This window comes from Rhinatrema bivittatum, chromosome 2, assembly GCF_901001135.1.
Source record: "Rhinatrema bivittatum chromosome 2, aRhiBiv1.1, whole genome shotgun sequence".
Lineage (NCBI taxonomy): Eukaryota > Metazoa > Chordata > Amphibia > Gymnophiona > Rhinatrematidae > Rhinatrema > Rhinatrema bivittatum.
The window spans coordinates 817,840,988-817,867,382 of record NC_042616.1 but is presented as its reverse complement, the minus strand read 5'-3'; the positions used below and the strand labels follow the sequence as shown (position 1 = coordinate 817,867,382).

General features: G+C 46.4%; 1 protein-coding gene across 1 annotated transcript in view; it reads left to right on the top strand.

Moving 5' to 3' along the window:
- DGAT1 (diacylglycerol O-acyltransferase 1) overlaps positions 1-26,395 on the top strand; it is a 158,186-nt gene that overhangs the window by 35,947 nt on the left and 95,844 nt on the right. The window contains exons 2-3 of the mRNA XM_029592288.1: positions 859-946; positions 24,087-24,127. Of these exons, the coding sequence (XP_029448148.1) occupies positions 859-946; positions 24,087-24,127 (129 nt within the window). The remainder of the gene's footprint in view (positions 1-858; positions 947-24,086; positions 24,128-26,395) is intronic.

The window sequence follows — 26,395 nt, the reverse complement described above, 5'->3', positions numbered from 1 at the left end:
GAGCGCACTTCAGCTAGGTGTACCAGGGCATGTGAGAGTAGCTGTGTCCTGCACAAGGCGTGCAGTAGTGTTCGCACAGTCCCTGCTAGAGCACTGCTCTTACACTGACTCTTTTTCCTTTCTCTGCAGGTGCTACAAGTTGCATAGAGCGCACTTCAGCTAGGTGTACCAGGGCCATGTGAGTCACTGTGTCCTGCACAAGGCGTGCAGTAGTGTTCGCACAGTCCCTGCTAGAGCACTGCTCTTACACTGACTCTTTCTACTTTCTCTGCAGGTGCCACAAGTTGCATAGAGCGCACTTCAGCTAGGTGTACCAGGGCCATGTGAGTCACTGTGTCCTGCACAAGGCGTGCAGTAGTGTTCGCACAGTCCCTGCTAGAGCACTGCTCTTACACTGACCCTTTCTACTTTCTCTGCAGGTGCCACAAGTTGCATAGAGCGCACTTCAGCTAGGTGTACCAGGGCATGTGAGAGTAGCTGTGTCCTGCACAAGGCGTGCAGTAGTGTTCGCACAGTCCCTGCTAGAGCACTGCTCTTACACTGACTCTTTTTCCTTTCTCTGCAGGTGCTACAAGTTGCATAGAGCGCACTTCAGCTAGGTGTACCAGGGCATGTGAGAGTAGCTGTGTCCTGCACAAGGGGTGCTGTAGTGTTCGCACAGTCCCTGCTAGAGCACTGCTCTTACACTGACTCTTTCTACTTTCTCTGCAGGTGCTACAAGTTGCATAGAGCGCACTTCAGCTAGGTGTACCAGGGCCATGCGAGAGTAGCTGTGTCCTGCACAAGGCGTGCAGTAGTGTTTGAACAGTCCCTGCTAGAGCACTGCTCTTACACTGACTCTCTTTCCTTTCTCTGCAGGTGCCACAAGTTGCAGGAATCTTTGCTTAGCTCGGCCAGTGGCTTCAGTAACTACAGGGGGATCCTGAACTGGTGTGTGGTCATGTTGGTGAGTAGTTTGTGTGAAGAACAGGATTTATGGCAAGGCCACAGTGTCACTGTTGGGGACCTCAGGCAATATGATAGAAAGTATCATAAACAATAAATCATTTAATGAGATTTAGCCAAAGGAAGTCTTACCTCACCAATCTGCTGGATTTTTTGTAAGCTATAAACATCTGGATAAAGGTGTATTTGGATTTCCAGAAAGCAGTTGACAAAGTCCCTCATGAGAGATGTCTTAGGAAATTAAAAAGGATAGGCAGCAATGTCCTTCTTTTGGATTGGGAACTGCTTAAAACAGAGAGCAAGGCTAAATTGTAAATGTTTTCAATGGAGAAAGGTGAATAGTGGAGAGCCCCAGGGATCTGTTCTGGCGCCACTGCTTTTTAATTTATTTATAAACAACCTAGAAATGAGTGAGTGAGCTGACAAGATTTGCAGATGACACAGATTTATTCAAAGTTGTTAATCACAAGAGGATTGTGAGAAATTGCAAGAGGAGATTGGGAGACTGAGCATGCAAATGGCAGATGACACATGGTGTCTCCAGATATTCCGGCATTCCGAAGACTTCCAAAATCTGAGCTTCGTAAACTTTTTGCTGTTTAAATTATCTTAGAGAAAAGAGTTGTCTGTGATTGCATTATTTCCTAACGTGTAGACAGATGGACTCAGGACCAATGGGTTTATGCTCCCCTGCCAGCAGATGGGGACAGAGCAAGCTGATGACACACTATACATAACCTGCAGTGACCCCATCCTGTCAGTATTCTCCGTCTCCAGTAGATGTGGACGTGCATCTCCCTATGGGGATTGCTTTGAGCTTTTTGCAAGTAGAAATTTGAAATTCTAAATTCAGGAAAAGAGAGCCTCACTCTCCCTGTCCCAGTTGAGAATTCCTGAGGCAATTTCCGTGGACCTTCAGCGTTGTCTTAGTCTGGTAGCTGGGTTTACTGTCGTGGACGTAGCTGCTAGTTCAGCTGAAAGGCAGTGGGTACAGGAGGCCAAGTGCGGCGATGATGGCAGATGCCCTCTCCCCCCTGCTGCCGGAGACTGTCTCTGTACTCAGTTTGGGGCGATATTCCATTAATTTTGTTGTGCCCAAGGAGGAGGGCTCATTTTGTCCCATCTTGGGGCTCAAGAGGGTCAGCCGTCACTTGAAGGTGACTCATTTTCGAATGGAAACCTTACGCTCTGTAATAACAGCAGTGCAGTTGGGAATTTCTGACCTTGGATCTGTCAGAGGCTTACCTTCATTTTCCCATCCGATTGGAACACCAATGCTTTCTACGCAATGCGGAGTTGGGGGCGCCATTATCCGTTTTGGGTGCTGCCCTTTGGTCTCACCATCGCTCCCAGACATTTTGGTAGTGGTGGCCTTGCGAAAAGAAGGAATCCTGCTGCATCCATATTTGGACGACTGGCTGATTCGAGCCAAGTCTCAGGAAGAGAGCCGCCTGGTGACCCGCAAGCTGATCTCCTTATTGCAGGAGCTTGGTTGGATGGTGAATCTGACCAAGAGCAATTTTCAACCATCCCAGTTGGAGTATCTGGGGGTCCAGTTTGACAATGGGACAGGACAGAATTTTCCTACCAGAAGTTCGGAGCCAGAGATTGATGTCTCATGTGTGTCAGTTGATGAACACTATATGCCCGACGGTGTGGTCTTACCTACAGATACTCTGGCAGCTATCCTGAAAGTGGTGGCGTGGGCAAGGGCACATATGCGTCCTCTTTTAGAGCTCTGCTATCTTGTTGCAACCCACAGTCTCAGGATTATGTGGCTTGACTCCATTTTCCAATGCAAATTTGCTCCCGCCTCCAGTGGTGGTTGCAGGAGGATCATCTGAGAAAAGGAGTTCCTTTGTCCTCTCCGGCCTGGTTGGTACTCATGACAGATGTGAATCTCCACAGTTGGGGGGCTGACTGTCTGGAGTTAATGGCCTAGGGGTGCTGGAATGCCGAAGAGTCTCACTGGAACAGTCACCTGGAGGCCCGGGCGGTACGACTGGCGTGCTTGCAGTTTCAGCCACAGGCTGCAGAATCAAGCAGTTTGTGATGTCTGACAACATGACGGTGATCTATATGAGTCGCCAAGGAGGAACCAAGAGCCAGCAAGTGTCGCAGGAAATAGACCAGCTGATGGAATTGGGGGGAAGGTAGTCTGCAGGTGATCTCGGCCTCTCACTTTGCAAGAAAAGACAATGTAAGAGTGGCCTTTCTCAGCATGGAGAGGCTGGACCCAGGAGAGTGGCTGTCAGCTGAGGCGTTTCAGCTGATTGAGGATCGCCGTGGCCTTCCATTCCTAGACCTGGATCCCAAGGGATTACTGGTAAGTGTTCATCCAGTCCATAGCTTGGGGTACCTAGATTCTTACGTGAGTTCAGTGTTTCTTGTTGGTGGAGTACAGTTCTGGTTACCTGTTTTTAAGGTTTTTGCCAGTCTGTCCACAGTTGCTTTTGAAGAGAATACCGGCAGGCTGGGGTCACTGCAGGGTTATGTATACTGTGACGTCAGCTTGCTCTGTCTCCATCTGCTGGCAGGGGGAGTATAAACCCACTGCTCCTGAGCCCATCTGTCTACACTAAGGAAAACGAAATTATCAGGTAAATAATTTCTCCATTGTGTGCCTTTGGTTTTTTGAGGGGACAGATTTAACTTAAGAAAAAAGTGTGGAATTGAGACTGCTTTAGTAGTTTTGTAAAAGTAAGGAAAACTCCTAACTTTCAGTGGATTAGATAAATTCACAGTAAGTGCATGTCAAGGAAATTTTGTTCACTAATACTTTCAACTGTTAACATGGTTCAGTGAGACTCATGGTTGAGATACGGCCATCCCGGGCTATAGCTTATTAAGGGGGAGGAGCGGCACTTTATGTAAAAAAATAATATCCAAGCAACTGAACTGCAAGGGAGGTGGAGTAAGGAAGAAGCATTATGGGCTGCCCATAAAAAGGAGATGGTGCTTCCATTTACATGGGTGTGGTCTACAGGCCTCCGATTCAGACAGAAGAGCTGGTCGAAGACATCTAAAAGGTGTAAGAGAAGGGAGAAGTGTTGCTCATTGGAGATTTTAATTTGTCGGATGTAGACTGGAGAATCCCTTCTGCGAATCTACCAGAAGTAGAGAGATAGTGGATGCCCTGCAAGGGGCTCAGCTCACATGAATGGTAATGGAGCCCACGAGAGAGGGAGGGAGCTATACTCGACTTAGTGCTCACTAACAGGGATAATGGCTCTGATGTCCAGGAAGGTGCCCACCTCAGCACCAGTGACCAGACTGCATGGTTTGATATCACAAATAAGATAAGTTTTGAATTTCAAAAATACAGACTTTGTCTGAAAGGGGGGGGGGGGATGTACCTGGAGGCAGAACTAGAAGACTGGGAGAGGTGTAAGAGTGGGCAAAGTTAACAGGAGCTGTTACAAAGGCAACAGTTCTATATGTTAGAAAAGTAAAGATGAGTAAGAGGAAAAAGAAACCAATCTGGTTCTCAAAGGAGGTGGCCGAAAAAAATAAAAGCAAAAAACCAGTGTTCAAGAAGAATAAAGGATCCCAAAAAGAGGAGCACAGGGAAGAATACCTGGTGAAACTGAACATGGCAAAATGTTGGATGAAAGGATTGCCAAATAGTTAACGCGAGACAAAACATTTTTCAGATACATCAGAGAAAGGTCCAAAGTGGTATAGTGAGACTGAAAGGTGGAAAGGATCAATGTGAGGAGACAGACGAAGAAATGGCAGAAATATTAAATGAATACTTCAGTTCTGTGTTCACTAAGGAGGACCCTGGAGAAGGACCCTCGCTAGTTAACAAGAAACTGGAGGGGAGTGGAGTAGATGTAACTCCATTTACAGTAGAAAATGTATGGGAAGAACTGGGAAACTGAAAGTGGACAAAGCCATGGGGCCTGATGAGGTTCATCCCAGGATACTGAGGGAGCTCAGAGATGAACTGGGGGCTCCGCTGTGTGACCTGTTCAATAGATCCCTGGAAAGTGGACAAAGCCATGGGGCCTGATGAGGTTCATCCCAGGATACTGAGGGAGCTCAGAGATGTGCTGGCGGCTCCACTGTGTGACCTGTTCAATAGATCCCTGGAAAGTGGACAAAGCCATGGGGCCTGATGAGGTTCATCCCAGGATACTGAGGGAGCTCAGAGATGAGCTGGCGGCTCCGCTGTGTGACCTGTTCAATAGATCCCTGGAAAGTGGACAAAGCCATGGGGCCTGATGAGGTTCATCCCAGGATACTGAGGGAGCTCAGAGATGAGCTGGCGGCTCCGCTGTGTGACCTGTTCAATAGATCCCTGGAAAGTGGACAAAGCCATGGGGCCTGATGAGGTTCATCCCAGGATACTGAGGGAGCTCAGAGATGAGCGGGCGGCTCCGCTGTGTGCCCTGTTCAATAGATCCCTGGAAAGTGGACAAAGCCATGGGGCCTGATGAGGTTCATCCCAGGATACTGAGGGAGCTCAGAGATGAGCTGGCGGCTCCGCTGTGTGACCTGTTCAATAGATCCCTGGAAAGTGGACAAAGCCATGGGGCCTGATGAGGTTCATCCCAGGATACTGAGGGAGCTCAGAGATGAGCTGGCGGCTCCGCTGTGTGACCTGTTCAATAGATCTCTGGAAAGTGGACAAAGCCATGGGGCCTGATGAGGTTCATCCCAGGATACTGAGGGAGCTCAGAGATGAGCTGGTGGCTCCGCTGTGTGACCTGTTCAATAGATCCCTGGAAAGTGGACAAAGCCATGGGGCCTGATGAGGTTCATCCCAGGATACTGAGGGAGCTCAGAGATGAGCTGGTGGCTCCGCTGTGTGACCTGTTCAATAGATCCCTAGAAACGGGAGTGGTGCCGAGTGATTGGAGAAGAGCGGTGGTGATCCCGCTTCACAAGAGTGGGAGCAGAGAGGAGGCTGGAAACTACAGGCCAGATAGCCTCACCTCGGTGGTGGGAAAAGTAATGGAGTCACTGTTGAAAGAAAGAATAGTGAACTATCTACAGTCGGGAGAATTGCTGGACCAGAGGCAGCATGGATTCACCAGGGGAAGATCCTGTCAGACAAATCTGATTTTTTTTTGATTGGGTGAATAGAGAATTGGAACAAGGAAGAGGGCCTGATGTGATTTACTTGGATTTCAGCAGGGGACTGTAGAAATTGTAGAAAAACGGTGCATGGTGCAGTAGTTACTACCCTTAAAAGTGATGTGGATTACTACATTTAACCAATTAGTTTTCATGCTTTTGGTGCAACTGCAACATCGCTCTTTTCTTGTACAGGGTGGAAATAAGGGGAACTGGATTCAGACGGCAATGCTAGGTCCCAACTTTTACGGTCCGTGGTACTGGTACATTAGGGAAAAGCACAGGACTGCTTCTATATCCAAGTCCAAAAGCAAAGCACATTCAAGCAGCATTGTCAGAATTATCAAGAAGACTGCTCATCTTGTAAAAATGTTGCTAGCAGTAATTTTATAATGGGTTTGACAGTTGCTTGTTATTTTATTGTAAGTATTACTACCCTTAACATCCGGCTTGAGGGTAACCTGCACGGAGCGGCAGTTGCTACCCTTAACATCCGGCTTGGGGGTAACCTGCACGGAGCGGCAGTTGCTACCCTTAACATCCGGCTTGGGGGTAACCTGCACGGAGCGGCAGTTGCTACCCTTAACATCCGGCTTGGGGGTAACCTGCACGGAGCGGCAGTTGCTACCACAAGAAACTTGCTGGGCAGACTGGATGGCCCATTTGGTCTTTGCATCATTATTATATCACTAGGACGACATGGCAGGCTCCCATGCCATGCCTTCTAATACAGAGTTTAGGTCACCCAGTACTCAGAATTGTCCTGCTGCCACGCCATTCTGTGTGCTGGTAGAGTTGGCATGGAAGTAGGTGAAGCGCTCGTGAGAGCATCCTACATGCCTGTCAGGAAGGATCCAAACATATTGAGAAAAAGGTCTTCCAGGCTGTGTGCTTAGCATCAGGATTGTGGCTCTCCTGCTATTTATATGCAGTATTTCAATGAGTGCATGACTTGAAAGGCTCTGGCATGCAGTGTGGGAAGCACCTCGCCTTGTTACTTAAAGATCTTCAGGAAGGCGCTTTGAAGGCAGTGTTTAAAGATGCATCTGGTGAGGTAGATTGACTCAGTCTTGTATTTGTCCTTTTGTATTTTAGTCTTGACTGTTCATGTAAGGATGTAAAGTTCTAATATTTATCAAAGTTTGAATCCTAGTTTTATTGATTGTGTATTGATTTTATTATATTTTGTTAATTTGATTGTTTTAGTGAAATCCATGCTGAACAGATTTTCGGAAGTGGCGCTCAGTGGATGTTCCATCTTTAGCTGAGAGTTTATTTGGGGGTCAGGTGATGAAACAGTGACCCTGATCAAGCAGCATCGGTTCACTTAGTCACTGTCTGCAGCAGTGGGAGACCAGCCTGTCCAGCCAGATATGTCGTCTTCTCCTCCTTTTTAATGACCTCCAGCCCCTCCTGCCGCAGCAGCCGATATCCAGCGAGATGCGACCAGAACTACATCCCTGAGGACTGTCTCCCACTAGGGGGAAGGGTCCTGCCTTCCTGCTGGAACAAGTTTGGGCTCTGATAAGTGGGGCAATTCTTACAGCCTTCTTCAGTCTTCCTCAGAGGAGTGTTGAACTTATCCCTCCTTTGGCACATGGCACAGGCTCCTGCTTCTAGCACTTCTTTATCCCCAGCAGCGTATCCTGGATTTGCCGAGCTTGAACAGATTGCTTTCCCCTGAGAACAGTGGTTCTCAACCTTTTTTCTGTCGGGACACACCTGACAGATGGTTCTCACATGCATGGCACACTGACCCATGATCGTCACGGGGCTAGATGTAAAAGTACAGTTTGCATCCACGGAAACCCCCCTGACCCACAATAATGGATGTAAAGTAGAATTATGATTCCCCATACAACTCGCCCTACAAAAAAGATATTCTGGTTCTAGTGTCATCTCAGTAACAGCAACTCAAACTCCTTCTACTTCCAGGCTCAATAGCCCTACTTATGAAAAGACAGCAGTTTACCACCAATGCATGTCCTCTGAGAAAACACAACAAATAAGACTGATACAAACGCTTACATGCTAGTAAAATATCTCATCTCGGTAACACACAGAACCGACCTAACATACTCCCAGGATCTGTAGTAATGCACATAAACTAATCTGCACACAGTTACACCTGTATTATGGAATACACTCAAACAGGAGCAACCCTATCTATGAAAAGGCAACACTACAAATATTAAATCAGGCCCTAAAAACCAATACACCTCTTATTAGGAAAACAGAACTAGCAAGCAGCTATAGATCCCCACACAGAAATAATTGTAAAACTATACTAATAAGCAGAATAAATGTTTCAAAACAGCTATGAACAGAATAACATCCAACAATTAAAAACTATTAAAAATTCTCCAAACACCAATAAAATATTTCAAAAAAAGCAGACACATCACATAATAATTAAAATGGCAGTCAATCAAGAAAAATAAACTTAAAAAGCCACCTTTACTTACCCCCTCCAGCAGCTCTCCTACTCCCCTTCCATGCAGGCCGTGGCACACACCAGAAGCAGCAGTAGAAGCTAAGCTCTATACTTATGGTCCTCTTCCTTAGTGCCCATGTCTCTCATACACACACCATACCAGTCATGCCCACATGACCAGTTTCTGTCTCTCACACACCAACATCTCCCAAACAGTCTTTGGCACACACACACCAGTCACCTTCCTGAACAGTTTCTCTCATGCCATACACACAGGCTTCCCACTCCCGTGTTCCACTTACATATATGGGCTTCTTACTCTCATAATCACTTTCTCTGTCTCACACACACACACACACTCACTCACCAGTCTCTCACTCCCATGCTTGTTCTCTCCACATGCACAGGCTTCTCATTCCCATAATCACTTTCTCTGTTACACACACACACATACACACACACACCAGTCTCTCTCTCATTTCCATGCTCGCTCTCCACGTGCACAGGCTTCTCATTCCCTGAATCACATTCTCTCTCTCTCACATTCACATACACACCAGTCACACCGTCACCTTACCAACCAGTCTCTCTCTCATACATGCACACACACACAGGCTTCCCACTCCCATGCTCTCTCACATAATCAGGCTTCTCACTCCCATGCTTTCTTTCACATACACCCCCACAACACCAGGCTTCTTACTCCCATGCTTTCTCACATACCCAGAGTTCTCACTTCCATGCTTTTTCTCTTTCTCACACACACACACATCAGTCACATCCCTGACTGTCTCACACTCTCACATACACATCAGTCATCTCCTTGAGCAGTCACTTTCATTGTCTCTCACATATACACATACATCAGCTCTCTGACCAGTTTCTCTCAATCACACACATGCTCTCAATCACACGCAGGCTGGCTGCTTCTCTCTCTTTCTCTCACTCACTTCCTCTCTCCCCCCCCCCCCAGCCCAAATGGTAGCTGCAGCAGCCTCCTCCTCCAGCCCCCGCAGGCCAAGAAGGAAGAATCCCATCGACCGCGGGAGGCTCACGCTGCTGTCTCCTTTCTCGATTACCGGCTGCTTCAATTGCTCGGGGGCCGAAGCTGCAGCGCCGCTGCTACTTTATCACGCGGCACTGCTCTTTCTTCTTCCCGCGCACCGCGTATCACTTCCTGGTCCGGGGGGGGGGGGATGCAGGCGCGGGAAGAAGAAAAGGCCAGCCACAGGTGCCACAGTTTCTTTTAGCACTGCTATCGTTCCCACTGGGCTTGAGCGTGCTGATAGCCCGGCGGCAACGGCAGCAGGGAAGAAAGAGCAGCAGGAGAGACCAGGAGCACGCGACACACTGGTTGAGAACCGCTGAGCTAATCAATGATTTGGTGGGCCCTGTAATGAGCAGACAGAAAATCTGCCCAGGGAGTCCTAGAAGGCAGATAAGGCCAGTCCTTTTCTCAGTTATTATGTAACTTCCTTCTGCAGTTCCATACAACTGCTTGATTTCTAGCTTCACCCCTCAGTTCACTATCTGGAAGGACCCTCTGTGCTTACCTCTGACTTGACCCCTCACTTCCCACGAGTTTTGGATCCTGTCACTCTCTTTACCTCCTCCGCTTCCCCAATCATTATTGACTCTCACACTGTGATTTACTGTTGCCTGTGGTTCCTTTCTGTCCAGGCCTTTACAAGTCGCATTCAGGATGATTCCGTTTTGAATGATATCAGAGCCAGGTTTGACTAACATTTGCCCGGGGTGAGTGAGGTTCCTTCCAGTCCTCGTATTCTTCGATCCTCTGGGAGAGGAAAGCTCGAGCTAGGCTGTTGTCCGTGAGCTGGTTTTCGGTGAAGCTGCTGTGCCTGCAGCTTCTTATCGCACATTTTTGTGTGCGCTTCAGTGTGAAGTAGCCGATGTGTTTGCTAACACAGTTCTGAGAGCTTGTACTCTCCTACACTGTTTGTTTTCTCCATCCACGAGCAGGGTTAATCAGTCGCACGAGTGATGGAGCATGGAAAGCTTTTCTTTGTTCATGGGATAGCTACCTTGCCGGTGCTGTCCGGGGGCCCCCTTAGTTCTTTTGTGTTGGACTTGTTGCTTTCTCTCTCACTGGAAGTTTCTGTTGCAATTCAGGTCTCCTCAGCCAGCCTTTCTCTTCCTTTAGACTCCTTAGAAGGTTTTTGGACCCTCGAGTGACAATTTCTGTGTTTTCTGGTGAGGCCTATTCAGTAGCCTGCGTCTGCTCCCCTTTTGGGGCACTTTTTCCTTTGATTTAATTGCATCTATTTTTCTCAGTATGGCAGAGAAGAAAGCCAACTGTTTCATGTGGTATCTGACAGGCAGTTGGAAGATGTCCAAAACCAACCATTAAAGGGACTTGGAGCTTGATACCTAATGAAAGATGTCACCTGGGACCCTCAAACGCCAAAAAAATTGAAATTACTTGACAAGTTCAGTTTGACTTCAGTTCAGCGTGATGGTATTGGCACAGAAGGGTCCTAGGAACTGCACTGGCCCCTGGCAGTCCTTCAATGAAAGTTCAGAATGCTTTACTGGACAACCTACGTAGGGAACATGTCAGATCATTCAAGAAATTATTGAAAACCTGTCTAGTCAGGAGGTGAGAACTGGATTCAGCCTCCTGGAAGTGACTTTCCGTGATTCTGGATGATCATTTGTTTTTTGGAGCCTTCTAGATGTAGCAGGAAATTTGGATATTGCTTTACACAACGATCGTTATACTGTTTGGGTTTGTTTTGTTTTTTTTAGTATAAATGTTTTTATGTACTTTGCCATGAACATTGGATTGAAGAGTCAGACGTTTTAAATAAGAATTCTTGGGCCCGAGACCTAAGAAAGCTGGGAGCAGAGAACCTTCCTGCTGTACCCATTTGGTGCATCAGTCCACTACAAATCCTTCAAACACAGCCGCCAGAATCTTAACCTGGAACGAAAAAAAAAATCATATAACACGGGTCCTCATAGCACTACATTGGCTCCCAGTAAAATTTCGTATTGAATACAAGACTCTGACCATCACACACAAGCTAACACATAATGAGCAAGCAAAATGGGCATCCTTAAACATCAGCCCTCACAACCCACAACGAAACCTAAGATCAAACAACAAAGGCTCCATCCGCACAGCTCAACTCAGTAACATACAAGAGAGCATTCTCTCTTGCCAGCCCCAAAATCTGGAACACACTCCCGATCAAACTAAGGATGCAACCCAACCTAAAAGAATTCAAGAAAGATCTAAAAACCTGGCTGTTCACCAAGGCATACAAAGACATCCAGGAACAACACAACAGCCCCATCACAACCGACCTAACCGGAAATAAACATGACCACATCCCTCAGACAACATAACCACCTGAACTCTCATCTTTTCTAAATGTAAACATACCTACTCCAATTATTAACTTGTAAACCGTTGTGATGGTGACCCCGAACGATGGTATATAAAAATCGATAGATAAACAAGATGGACGACATGGTTTTGCCTGCTAAGCAGTCTTCCTTCCACCAGGGGTCCTCAGCAAGCCTTGCTTTACTGTCTTGGCAGTTACCTCCTCGCTGGCCAGACAATGCCCAAGCTTCAGCCCTACTTAACCCAGCCTGGCCAGTACTTCAGAGCCTCCTCATTGAGTCACCTCGGCTCTGACGTGGCCAGCCCTGCGGCCTCTGGGTCTTCTGTGTTCTCTGTCCTGGCTTGACCTACTAATACTACTACGTCTTCGTCTTCTCATATTGAAAGCAGCAAAGTTGAAGGTGGCCTCAGATTTTGGGCAAGCTTGGCATAAGTAATGTTTGATATCCAAAAATAGCCAGAGTATATAAAATATTTTATTCAGTTAATAATCCGGGAATGGTTAGTCTCCAAAATATTTTTGCAAAAATGTGACACCTTTCTATTTTCTTTTAGTTACTAATTTTGTCTTATATTTTCTGTGTTTTTATAAAGATGAAAACACCTCACCACTGGTTAAGAATGTTACTTCAAATTCTAAAAAAACATTAATCAAAAACAGAAAATATAACAAAATTAATAAATAAAACTGAGTAGTTATGAGGATGTCACATTTTTGCGAAAATATTTTGGAGAATAACATTCACGGATTATTAACTGAATAAAATATTTTATGTACTCTGGCTATTTTTGTCTATTGTTTAATAAGAAACTAGTGGCAATTTCTTACGTTCTTCTTATGTTATGTTCTTAGTGTTTTTCCCTAATTTTTTGATTTTGATAAGTAATGTATGACCCATTCCCTGAATAAAACGTGATTCACAGAAAGGCAGCACTGCCTTGCATAGAAGCTCCCTTCCTACAAGTGCTTCCCCGTAGAGCCAGGGCTCCCAGCTCTCTGGCTGAACTCTCCCAAGTACTTTGGCAGCTCCTTGTATGTTGTCCACTACCTGCAGTGCGTTTAGTATAGGCCCCAGCAGACTTCGGATGCCGTTTTCCACGCTGGACTGCTGAAGTGTCAAGTCTCTTGGATTAGAGGGTACAACACTTTTTAAAGTCTGGAGAGGGTAAGGATTCTTGTATAAGCCTTCTGCTATTAAAAGAATCACTACCATCTCCAGACTTCAAAGTTTGATGGTTGCTTGGCTTTGATTGTAAATATTACTACTCTTATCATAAAGCTTGGGGATAACTGCACGGAGCGGCAGTCACTACCCTTAACAGAAACATGGGGGTAACCTGCACAGAGCGGCAGTCACTACCCTTAACAGAAACATGGGGGTAACCTGCACGGAGCAGCAGTTACTACCCTTAGCAGAAGGCATGGGGGTAACCTGCACGGAGCAGCAGTTACTACCCTTAGCAGAAGGCATGGGGTAACCTGCATGGAGCAGCAGTTACTACCCTTAGCAGAAGGCATGGGGGTAACCTGCATGGAGCAGCAGTTACTACCCTTAGCAGAAGGCATGGGGTAACCTGCATGGAGCAGCAGTTACTACCCTTAGCAGAAGGCATGGGGTTACCTGCATGGAGCAGCAGTTACTACCCTTAGCAGAAGGCATGGGGGTAACCTGCACGGAGCGGCAGTTACTACCATAAGAATCTCGCTGGGCAGACTGGATAGGCCGTCTGGTCTCTTCTGCCTTCATTACTATGTTACTGTAAGACCCAAGGACATTGTCCAGTTGAAGCTGCAGGACTTTGCCATGTAAGCTGGTCAAGCGTCTCCTTGGGCCACTGCCATGTTTTCTGGGCACTTGCTGGTGGTGGTGAGCAGGGTCCATCCTCTGACCTTTCAGCGTGCCCACTCTTCTCTGGGTTACCAGCAGTATTGTACTGGTATTTTGGGTCTGTGCTCTGATGACAAGGAAAGATTACAGATCTCCAGGGTAGGAAGAAGTGAGAAAACTGATAAACTCCAGTTTGACTGCGCATTGCTTTGAGTGCTTACAGCAAATGGTGGGATCCAAAAGCTGCCATTCCAGACAGACAGACAGATGCCAGGCACCCGGTGCTAAACATAGCAGTGCTGCTAAAGCTTCCCTTGCACGTTCAGTATCTGGTGAAAGCTTCACTATCCTCGTCTTTAACTCCCCCAGTGACTTCACCTCATGCACCAGGTGACTCTCATCTTTTTTTGGCTCTTTAGAGAGAAATGAGCACCATTCAATTCAACATTTTATAAAATTATCACATCAGTGCAACATAAAACAGCAGAAAACCTTAGCTCTTTAGTAGGTGAGGAGCTGAACAGACAACCCGACGCTGGCAGCATTTCAAGAGCAGGCCCAACTGACCTACTAAAGAGCTAAGGGAGTTTGGATACAATTTGTCAGATTAAATTTAAGGATTTTTATTTGCTACAAAAAATATAACACAGTTCCCATGATAGTGTTTCCCCGCAGTGGTTTTGGCTGTTGAGTGTAATTATTTGAGGACTTGTGTTTCATGACTTATTTACAAGGCTTTGGTGCTCCTCACAGAACCACGTAGAGTTTCATGACTTATTACAAGGCTTTGGTGCTCCTCACAGAACCACGTAGAGTTTCATGACTTATTACAAGGCTTTGGTGCTCCTTGGAGAACCATGTAGAGTTTCATGACTTATTTACAAGGCTTTGGTGCTGCATTTTGCATTGTCAGCCACTTCCTCGGAGAACCACATAGAGTTTCATGACTTATTACAAGGCTTTGGTGCTCCTCACAGAACCACGTAGAGTTTCATGACTTATTACAAGGCTTTGGTGCTCCTCACAGAACCACGTAGAGTTTCATGACTTATTACAAGGCTTTGGTGCTCCTCACAGAACCATGTAGAGTTTCATGACTTATTTACAAGGCTTTGGTGCTGCATTTTGCATTGTCAGCCACTTCCTCGGAGAGCCACGTAGAGTTTCATGACTTATTACAAGGCTTTGGTGCTGCTGTTTGCATTGTCGGCCACCTCCTCGGAGAGCCACGTAGAGTTTCATTTCCTTTTCTTACATAAAGATTTGTGGCTGTTTAGCTCCTTTCAGTTTGGGCCACTGTTTTCCACTTAATCCATCTTCTCCCAGCCCTCTAGTTCCTTTTCAAGGCACATTCCCATTTTAGGAAAGTCCCTGTGTTGATCTGGGTGTGACTTCTTGCCCTCTTAGCCCCTGTATCGGCAGAAGAAGAGCAAACAGCCCGTCCAGTCTGCCCAGCAATCTGCTCGGGTGGTAACCGCTGCAGGCCCTGGCACTCAGATGGCATCTGCCATCCTGGTTCTGTTTGAGTACTTCTCCCCATCTCTGTTTCTGGTAGATTCTGCAGAAGGGATACTCCCATTCCTATCCAGATTAAAATCAGCGACAAGCAACATTCCCATCCTTTTGGATGGCTTTGGCCAGCTCTCTGTCCAGTTCCAGCAGAGCAGATGAGATGTGCAGAGCCCACACTGCTTCCTCCTTTCCCCACTTTTTGGAGAGTCACAAACACAGCTTACAGAGTTTGCCACTCACATGTGGTAATTAGAAGTTGAGTCCCTAACGTCTACCATTGTGCGAGTGTTAGTTGATCTGTGAACATATTTCTTACTTGTTATAGGTGTAAGAATGTGTTTTACAGTTTTCATAGCAGTTCAGTGCAGGCAAACAAAAAAAGACATGTTTTTAACTTCTTCCTAAAAGCTGCCTTCTCATTTCCTAAACACAATTGCAAAGGAAGCTTATTCCTGGCCTGTTTTCAGCCTGGTCCATGCGAGTTGAAACTCCTCCCTAGGAGGAATCTAAGGCGATTTCTGATCTCCTTGGAACAGAGCCAGACAGTTGTCTTCCTCAGAAATAGCTTTCTGCAGAGTAGTATACGTTTTAAACTCTACTGCTGGGCTCCCATCGCAGGCCATAAATCGCCCTGTCTGCCGTGGAATGCATTGCAGGACCCACTGCACACAGGATCGAAGCCCCAAACCCACAGGACTTCATAGTTAAGCAAAGGCCTCACCTGTGATACATTTCTAATTTGGCTCTTAAATGATAAATTTATTTAAATAACTCTAAAATAGTATGAAGAAAAGGTGACTGACTTTGGACTGAATTGTTTATAGAGGTATTTGCCCTTTTCTCAATTAGTGGATATTTTCCTTGACTCCTCCCCCTTTTCTGTCATCTCCATCCTTCTTCAATACGTCGAAGCCCGTTACGGCTGTATTGTAATCATGAGAAAACCGAGCCATAGCAGCAATATCCAAGTCTGCTTGCACCATTAGGATGTTCTTGTGCTCATAGCTTTCCAACTATTCTCTCTTTATGCTTTTTTGGCTTCCTTTTTGGCCCTTTTGCTTAGGAGTGGACTATTGAGCCATTTAATTGTTAATTCGTATGTCCAATCCGTCCAAAGCCGCACATTTTACTTTCAGAAATTGCCTGCCAAAGGCAAGTGTTAATTTTGGCCGGCACCAGGAAAGTGTAGAGAAAAGCAGAAAAAACGATATTAAGTCGGAGGCCCCAAAAATTTAAAAAAAAAAAAAAATTAAAAATCTGCCCGTGGGTTGGAAGACAGACGCTCAATTATGTTGCATCAGTTTTCCGAACCCGTGGCTGTCAGCGGATTCGAGACCAGACACCGGTAAAATTGAGCGTCGGCTGTCAAACCTGCTGCCAGCTGCCGCTTCTGTCAAAAGAAGCGCTAGTGTCCCTAGCGCCTCCTTTTACCGCGGGCCCTAATTTGCATACGGGCCGATACTGAATCGCGCGCCCAGGACACTGGCCTGTGCGCGTGTCGAGAGCGGGCGCTCGCCGGCTCTCCTGCGACTTTACTGTATCAGCCCATAAGTTTGTACCTGAGGCTATGGAGGGTAAAGTGACTTGCCCAAGGTCACAAGGAGCCACAGTGGGACTCGAACCCTGGTGTCCTGGTTCATAGCCCGCTGATGACGCATGGCTTGAGTTTCTCGCGTAGCGATCCACTCACAGGCTGCTGCAGCGCGTCCTACGCACTTACACGGTTTCTCCCCATTCTCTCAGGAGGCTGGATTTATGTTGGATAGGAATATCGGAAGGAAAGCGTCTTTCCCCAGTCGAGTGCTGTATCGCCATTACCTTGGTGAGACTAGCCCAGCTAGTGGTATGGGGAGGACAGTTATCATGTGATTCGGCCCAGGTTACTAAATTCTGCATAGTTGGTGAAATTTGCTTTCCCTTTGGTAGGTAAAAGTACCTGCACGGGTACCTTTACTTATACCATACAAGAGTGAGGCATAGACGATGCACAGATTTTATTCTGACACATCCACACAAACTTTACAGCTTCAACTCAGAAATACCGGTGGCACTGACTAATCCCACATTTTCAAAGGGGAAAACATTGACTTAATGTTTGCAGGCCCGCGAGCACAAACTACCCATGGGCCTGCAAGCAACAACGGTTTTAAAAATTGTGCGCTCTATGACTTCATGAGCAAGAGTATGAAATCTAGACTAGTTCAGCTTGAGTTCGGATTCACTGTTTGGTAGGTATCAAACGAATTAAACACTGTAACATCCAAAGATCCTCCGCTCCTTCTGCTGGCGCTTGCTTCAGACCTGCGGTATCTGTCAAACTCAAAAAATCACGTGTGGAGTCTTGTTCTGGGTCGTTCACATGGATGCTGAAGTCTTCCAGGATTGAGGTCCAAGGGTATTGTAGTATGAACGTCAGACTATCCTCGGAGCTTATTCCATCGCAGAGGATTCCCCATTTAGAGTGGAACCAGCTTTCTATCTCCCTTATCACCCATTCGTAGGCGTGGTCTAAGCCCAGGGCCACCACCTCACTTGTTTCTTCGTGGGCTGTGAGAAGACGCAGCCTTGGGTGGCAGGATCTTGTGAGCAAGTTTCGGTGAGAGATAGGGTGGCAGTAGCTTTGATGGTTAGTAAGTGATCTCGCTTGTTGTGGATGGATCTGGAGATTGAGATCAGTTTGCGGGTGCTGCTTTATCTAGTGTTTGTGTTAAGTCGGGTGCTGAGCTTGTCTGAGGGCGGGAGGTGAGGGCTGTATGGGATCATATTTGTGACTGCAGTATCTAACAGTGTAAGTTTGTATTGTAACACGTTTTGGGATAAGTGGTTCCTTTCCTGGGGTTCGTAGCTTCACCTTTCACGTCCCAGGAAGGGACGCGCTCCCTTGCTGCCTGCCACCTCTGGAGTGCCTTTAATGTGCAGCCACATCACAAAATAAGTGTATTCTGCCTGTGCGGTCTGCTTCATGCGATATCTAAAGGATTTTTTATTGTCTTTAACACAATAAAGGATTTCCACATAGAAACCAATTAATACACTGAATATTATGCACGTTTTATTGTTAGCCTAGGGCTTTACGCATAGGTGGCATATAAGTAAATGAACCATGAATAACAGCCATGGCAGACCATCCAGAAGCTTAGAGCTCGCCCCATGGCTCTGCAGCTCCGCCATGAAACAAAGAGGATAAATTGGCTAAAATAGCCTCTCCAGAAAATCTGCTGCCTCTGCCACACAGGATCCAACAAACTGAAAGTGGACGGGTCACAGTTCTGGTAAATTAGGAATTGTGATGCAGAGGCTCAGCCAATACCCATTCAGAAAATGCCTTCCCAACCTTGGAGCTGAAGGAGACACCGTTTTTATTATAGACAAAAATCTAAGCATCCCAAAGTGGGAAGCTCCTACTCAGGAGCTCTGGTGCAAGGTACGAACTTGGGACATCTTACTGGGATCCTCGCTAGCAGGAATATCACCCCGAGAAGGAAGCAGACGGATTTCCAGGATCTGTACACCCCACACAGATCGGCAAATAAAGGCCTCCTGCACGCTCGAGTGAGGTGAGGGAGAGCCATTTCAGTAGCAGGTCCTAAATTATGGAAGTCTTTACCTGGCCATTTAAGGCTGCAAACAGATTTTATGATTTAAAAAAAAAATCTAAAAATGTAGCTTTTTAAAAAAGCTTTTGAGGGATCTGATTAATTTGATGATAGTGTGGCAAGGAAGATAAATACTTTTCTGAAGAATGAGGCACGATTTCTTTTATTCCTTATGTCATTCATGGTTTATCTCATACTTTTATTATCTTAATTCCTGTAATGTATTTGTTTTTTTACTTAGATTTATTGTAAATTTAATGTTATGATTTATTGATTTTATTTTGTGTTTTTGTAAACAGTTATGATTGAATATGGCATGACAGTATACAAAAGCAACAAATAAATCTTAGGCACCTGGAAAAGAGTAAAGCATTTTCAGAGATGCTGCCCCTTCATAATAAGGGGGAGAGTTAGTTCGGTTATTGCTAACGTCAGTAACTGGCGCAGTGTTGAGCGTTTATTGAAATCATTATTGGACTCCCTTTGTAGTCAGATTGACAAAGACAAAACTGTACTGCTGGTCCGATTATCAGCTGCGTGTGCGGGGTTTGATGGGGAAACGCTTGGGTGCGCAGGGATACAGGGGCTTTCAGTCTCTTACGCCTGCAGAAAATCTCGGGGGTCAGTTAGTTAATGAGGTCTCTGCTGGGGGGCTCTAGTAGGATTGGGGGCAGGGATACAGGTGCTTTGGGTAGAAAATCTCGGGGTCAGTTAGATAATGAGATCCCTGCTGGGAGGCTCTGGTAGGATTGGGGGCAGGGATACAGGGGCTTTGGGTAGAAAATCTCGGGGGTCAGTTAGGTAATGAGGTCCCTGCTGGGAGGCTCTGGTAGGATTGGGGGCAGGGATACAGGGGCTTTGGGTAGAAAATCTCGGGGGTCAGTTAGGTAATGAGGTCCCTGCTGGGAGGCTCTGGTAGGATTGGGGGCAGGGATACAGGGGCTTTGGGTAGAAAATCTCGGGGTCAGTTAGGTAATGAGGTCCCTGCTGGGAGGCTCTGGTAGGATTGGGGGCAGGGATACAGGGGCTTTGGGTAGAAAATCTCGGGGTCAGTTAGGTAATGAGATCCCTGCTGGGGGGCTCTGGTAGGACTGGGGGCAGGGATACAGGGGCTTTGGGTAGAAAATCTCGGGGTCAGTTAGGTAATGAGGTCCCTGCTGGGAGGCTCTGGTAGGATTGGGGGCAGGGATACAGGGGCTTTGGATAGAAAATCTCGGGGTCAGTTAGGTAATGAGATCCCTGCTGGGGGGCTCTGGTAGGATTGGGGGCAGGGATACAGGGGCTTTGGGTAGAAAATCTCAGGGTCAGTTAGGTAATGAGATCCCTGCTGGGAGGCTCTGGTAGGATTGGAGGGGGGCAGGGATACAGGGGCTTTGGGTAGAAAATCTCGGGGGTCAGTTAGGTAATGAGGTCCCTGCTGGGAGGCTCTGGTAGGATTGGGGGGGGGGGGGGGGGGGCAGGGATACAGGGGCTTTGGGTAGAAAATCTCGGGGTCAGTTAGGTAATGAGTTCCCTGCTGGGAGGCTCTGGTAGGATTGGGGGGGGGGCAGGGATACAGGGGCTTTGGGTAGAAAATCTCGGGGTCAGTTAGGTAATGAGGTCCCTGCTGGGAGGCTCTGGTAGGATTGGGGGCAGGGATACAGGGGCTTTGGGTAGAAAATCTCGGGGGTCAGTTAGGTAATGAGGTCCCTGCTGGGGGGCTCTGGTAGGATTGGGGGGGGCAGGGATACAGGGGCTTTGGGTAGAAAATCTCAGGGTCAGTTAGGTAATGAGATCCCTGCTGGGAGGCTCTGGTAGGATTGGGGGCAGGGATACAGGGGCTTTGGGTAGAAAATCTCGGGGTCAGTTAGGTAATGAGATCCCTGCTGGGAGGCTCTGGTAGGATTGGGGGGGGGATACAGGGGCTTTGGGTAGAAAATCTCGGGGGTCAGTTAGGTAATGAGATCCCTGCTGGGAGGCTCTGGTAGGATTGGGGGGGGGATACAGGGGCTTTGGGTAGAAAATCTCGGGGTCAGTTAGGTAATGAGATCCCTGCTGGGAGGCTCTGGTAGGATTGGGGGGGGGATACAGGGGCTTTGGGTAGAAAATCTCGGGGGTCAGTTAGGTAATGAGATCCCTGCTGGGAGGCTCTGGTAGGATTGGGGGGGGGATACAGGGGCTTTGGGTAGAAAATCTCGGGGGTCAGTTAGGTAATGAGGTCCCTGCTGGGAGGCTCTGGTAGGATTGGGGGGGGGATACAGGGGCTTTGGGTAGAAAATCTCGGGGTCAGTTAGGTAATGAGGTCCCTGCTGGGAGGCTCTGGTAGGATTGGGGGCAGGGATACAGGGGCTTTGGGTAGAAAATCTCGGGGTCAGTTAGGTAATGAGGTCCCTGCTGGGAGGCTCTGGTAGGATTGGGGGCAGGGATACAGGGGCTTTGGGTAGAAAATCTCGGGGGTCAGTTAGGTAATGAGATCCCTGCTGGGGGGCTCTGGTAGGACTGGGGGCAGGGATACAGGGGCTTTGGGTAGAAAATCTCGGGGTCAGTTAGGTAATGAGGTCCCTGCTGGGAGGCTCTGGTAGGATTGGGGGCAGGGATACAGGGGCTTTGGGTAGAAAATCTCGGGGGTCAGTTAGGTAATGAGGTCTCTGCTGGGAGGGTTTATGTTTAGGGGGTATCTTGAGGTCCTGCCTTTGTCGTCAGTGTTATTTAACATCTTTTTGGCACAGCTTGTTTTGTTGTTTTTTTTACACTATGGGACTTGTATATTTTATTTATCCTGATGTCGCCTCAGTGATATTAATGCTTCTGTCAGCTTCTTGTTGTACTGCTGGAATAACGTTAGAGATTGGTTAAGCTTGTCGGGGTTTCTCCCTTAATGTGGCTACGTCCAAAATCCTAGGGATTGAGAAAAAGCCCCCCACAAAGCGAAGGATTAATTTAGCAGCTCAGACGGAGGCAGACCCCCACCTGGGTGTATTCTTACCTTTTGTTCCCATATCAGGCAGGCAGCGATGGCTGCGTCTCTTACACTGAAATTCCTTGTAGCTGACCAGCTGTCCGGTCCCTGTGACCGTCCGTGGAGTGGTCTGGGAGCGCTGCGGCCGTGCCTTTCATCACCACGTAACCCCGGGTTTTAAATTAGCGATCATAATTCACAAACTGTTATACTCGGTGAGATTGAAGTGGTATGAGCCTGAGGGAGCACTCCCTGAAAACCAGAATATAAATTAGATTTAATACGGATGCGGGCAGTAACTATGCTTACTTCCTATTCATTCATTCATTCATTCATTCATTCATTCATTCATTCATGTAATTTGATCTGAATATGTTTTATTGTGTGTTATGGAAATTGTACAGTTTTGTTTGTCATCTGCCCTGAACCATGTTTTAGGAGGTAGCAGGCTACAAGATTAAATAAAATAAAATCTGACACACAGAAACTAGATTTCAATATACTGAGGACCGAAGCTGTGTATGAAACACTAGAAGGCAATATTGTAATGATGTCCTAGATCTCTCTGTGACAGGGAAAAGGAATCTACATAAAAAGAAACGTAGACAGGCATTTAGATGAGGGGAGGGATGAGAGATGGAAGCTAGTTGTTACCCCCCCAGCAGACAGTCTGGGGGAAAAAGAAAAGCCCTGTGCTTACCAGTCTGCTCTCCAGTACCAAGGTAACAGAAGAGAATAGATACGAGGCAGTACAGAGGATCAACCAGCAAGGAGAAATCTGAAAAGCTTTGCAAGCCCTGCTGATGGAGGCAGACTTGGGTATTGCTGTTATGTGAATCCCATGATTGAGATGTGGTCATCCCAGATTATAGTCTGTTTAGGAAGGATAAGGATGGCAGAAACGGGGAGGAGTAACTCTCTTTTTATGTAAAAACTAACATCAAAGCAACAAATGCAGGGGCTATGAGGACAAGAGGTTGCACTGGACAGAGCAGAGGGATCTAACATTGGATGAAGACATTGGGAGGCGGTTGTGTTGGGAGACTCAAGATACTCCAATCCACATTCGAAAGGTTATCATCTGCAGACTTAGTTAGAAGTAGAGAGATCTTGGACTTCTTTGAAGAGTCTCTCCTCAGACCCATGAAGGAGGGCGATTATTAGACCTGGTGTATATGAATGGAGAAAGTATCTCAAATGTCCATGTAGATGCCCACTAAAGCACCAATGATCATGATATGGTACGGTGAGGAGTCGAGGATGAAAGTCCTGGTCAGCAGAAAAAAGGAGGTGATCTTGCCCTTGTATAATTCCTTGGAGAGGCCAAATTTGGTACACTGAAAATTCTGGTGGTCAGATATAAACTGAATGGAGCCACTCAAGATGGTGGCTACTAAAATGGTCATTGGTCTTCATTATAAAATGTATGGGGACAGATTTAAAGATCTAAACATGCCTACCCTAAAGCCCTGATGGTGAACGCCAGTCCTCGAGGGCCACAAACAGGCCAGGTTTTCAGGATATCCACAATGAATACGCATGAGAGAGATTTGCATGCAGTGTCTCCATTGTATGCAAATCTCTCTCATGCATATTCATTGTACATATCCTGAAACCTGGCCTGTTTGTGGCCCTCGAGGACTGGAGTTTGTCATTGCTGCCCTGGAGAACATTAGAGCATAAGAACTGCCATACTGGGTCAGACCAAGGGTCCATCAAGCCCAGCATCCTGTTTCCAACAGAGGCCAATCCAGGCCATAAGAACCTGGCAATTACCCAAACATTAGATAGATCACAAGCTTCTATTGCTTATTAATTACCAACATAGCAGTTTATGGATTTTTCCTCTAGGAACTTAGCCAAACCTTTGTGGAGCTTATTTGAGAACTAGAACCCAACCTTATTCCCCCTAGGGCCATTGTTTTCCTTCCAAACTGCCGTTAAAAAACAAAACAGCAGAAAAAGTTAGGATGGCCTTTTGCCATGTAAAAGAAATGTACCCAGTGGCGCTGTTGAGTTCTGGTTTTTCCAGTTTTTGTTTGGGATTCCCCATGTGTGAGGACTTCCATCCTGCCGTCCTGGGAGAAAGCAGAGTTGCTTACCTGTAGCAGGTGTTCTCCCAGGATGTCGGTGCTCACAGAAACCTCCCACTTCCTCTTGGCGTTTCTCCGAGCCTTAGCTTTCTCCTGGGATGTGGGGGACACGTACAGTGGTGTCCGAGCTCCTTGCCCAGCCATGTCTTCAGGTAAGTAACTCCTCCTCACTGGGCTGGTCACGGACGTACCACGTTAGTCCAATGATACAGAGCTCACCTACAGCTCGCTTCTTGTTTTCTTTCTCTTTTCCTGGCTGGGTGTAACTGTGCTCCCTTCTCTTGCAGGTGCTGAGCAATGCCCGGCTCTTCCTGGAAAACCTCATAAAGTAAGTGACAGCTTCTGGAGCCATGTGAACACGTAATAACAGGGAACAAATGGTAGAGGAGACCTTCTTATTGCATTAACCTGGCAGAACGGCCTTCCCTTCAGCAGGCAAAGCAAACTGAGAGCTTGCCCTAAGTTGCATCTTAATTGTAATCGCGTGGCGAGGGCGCACCCCTGCCGACTGATCAGTGGGGGGTGGGAGAGTAAGAGAGGATATGGACAGGTGGGGTGAGGAGGGCTGGTGTCGGCTCTTACTCCCCCTCTTCCCTGCTTCTAGGTCTCCCTTCGTCTCCCATCCTTCCTCAGTCCCTGACTTTTCTATTGACTCCTCTCTTCCCTCCATTGTAATCCTTCCCATCTCTGATCCTCTCCCCTCTTCCTCACTTAGGAAATTTTTATTTATATAAAGCAAATTAAAATTTGCATTATTTGATATGCAGAGGTGCTGCATGTTTGCCCCAGAAATGTACCCCTGAGCTGCCCCAGGAAACTGGGGCTCTACGTAGGGAGGGTGGTTTTCCGAGTCAGCTTATGGCTGTTCATTATCCTGGCAAAACTCCCACATCTGTTTTCCCTGCTAATTTTGTGTGAGGAGATTTTCCGAGACACAATCGGATGTGCACGTGATGGCTAACCCTGCCCAGGATTGCGAGGGTCGCAACCCGGTCTTCAGTGTACCCGTACTGAATATGCACGAGGGGCAGTAGTGACTTTCAAAGGAGTTATGCATGTAAAAGAAGCAATTTCCAAAAGCCCAATTACGCGCACAAATCCTCTTGAAAATTACCTCCTCCTCATGCACGTTCAGTGTTGGATATCCTGAAAACCGGACTGGATTAAAGGATTTCATGCATCCTCTTACCCGCACAAACCCCGGCAATTCTAAAACAAGCCATTTCCACACATTGTTTTACGTGCAGAAATGGCTTTATTTAAAATCTTATAATCCGCTTATACTAGAGCAGCCATTTTAAGCGGGCTGCGTGACAAACCGAATGGAAAATGACCCCATAATCCTGGGGGAAAAGGGAAACGTCAGCCCTAACAGCAGTGATACAAGAAGGCAGCGAGGTAACGAGCTGGAGCAGAGGTTCAAACTCTAAATCAGCTGCTGTGTCTTGTAAGGACTTGGCTTTCAGGAAGACCATAAAGACACAGCTCTTACCTCTTATCTCATCTTCCTTATTTAAGGAGCCATTTTTACTCATTCTCATTATATAATTGTTTATATAGAGTATTTTTATATTAGTTTTTAACTCATATTTATTGCTGTTTGATTCATATTTCATTTTTGCTGTTTTATTTTCTGTTTTGAAATGTATTTATTCCAACATTTTGCACATGATGAATGTTTCTATACAACAAATAAAATAAAAACAGAGCATGCAGTAGAACAAGGTCTAACATAAAACATAATGTCAGGAGGATAATAATTGAACAAATAGCCTGAAACTAGGTCTAAACAAAATTAAGACAAAACACAAAGGTCAAATATAAAAAAGCAAATGAGACAAAAATGAAGAAGAATAACGGGATTAAAGCAAAACTCTAAAATTAAAAATACAGCAATAGTAATTTAAAACAGCAGCAACAAATAAAACCTGAGCTAGCAGCAGCCACAGAGTAAGAGGCAATAGTTTGGGAAGACAAAGTAAAGAGTCAAGTTTTCAGTGAATGTCGAAAATTCATTAAATCAAAATTGTCACAAACTTACTGGAACAGCATATGAAAAAGCAAGCGTATTTGTCTCTTCCAGTCTTCCTCCTTTGAGAGACTATATCTCCATGTATTCCCAATGCAATAACAATAATATTCTCTTGGGAACTTAAGCTTTTAAGTTTCTCTATGAAGGGTCTTGACAGCTAAGGACGACAGCTTAAATCTCATAAGAACATAAGTTGCCATAATGGGTCAGACTGAGGGTCCATCAAGCCCTGCATTCAGTTTCCAAACAGTGACCAATCCAAGTCACAACTACATGGCAAGTAGCCAAAATAGTCAAGCTGCTATTACAGGCATTAGTAGTATGGGATCTAATAGGAGTTTATTGACTTCTCCTCCGGGAACTTATTCAAACCTTTAAACCATCTTACTTCTTAGATTTCTGGCATTGGCATACAAACATTTCAAAGTGTGTGTGTTTGTATTAATAGCCTTCTTTTCAGTTGATAATAGGAAGCATTTGGAATTATTTAGCTCAGGTGATTTTTTACTTGTAGGCATAGGACTACTTTTTGCTTTTAATGGAACCCCTCTGTTGGGATTCCTG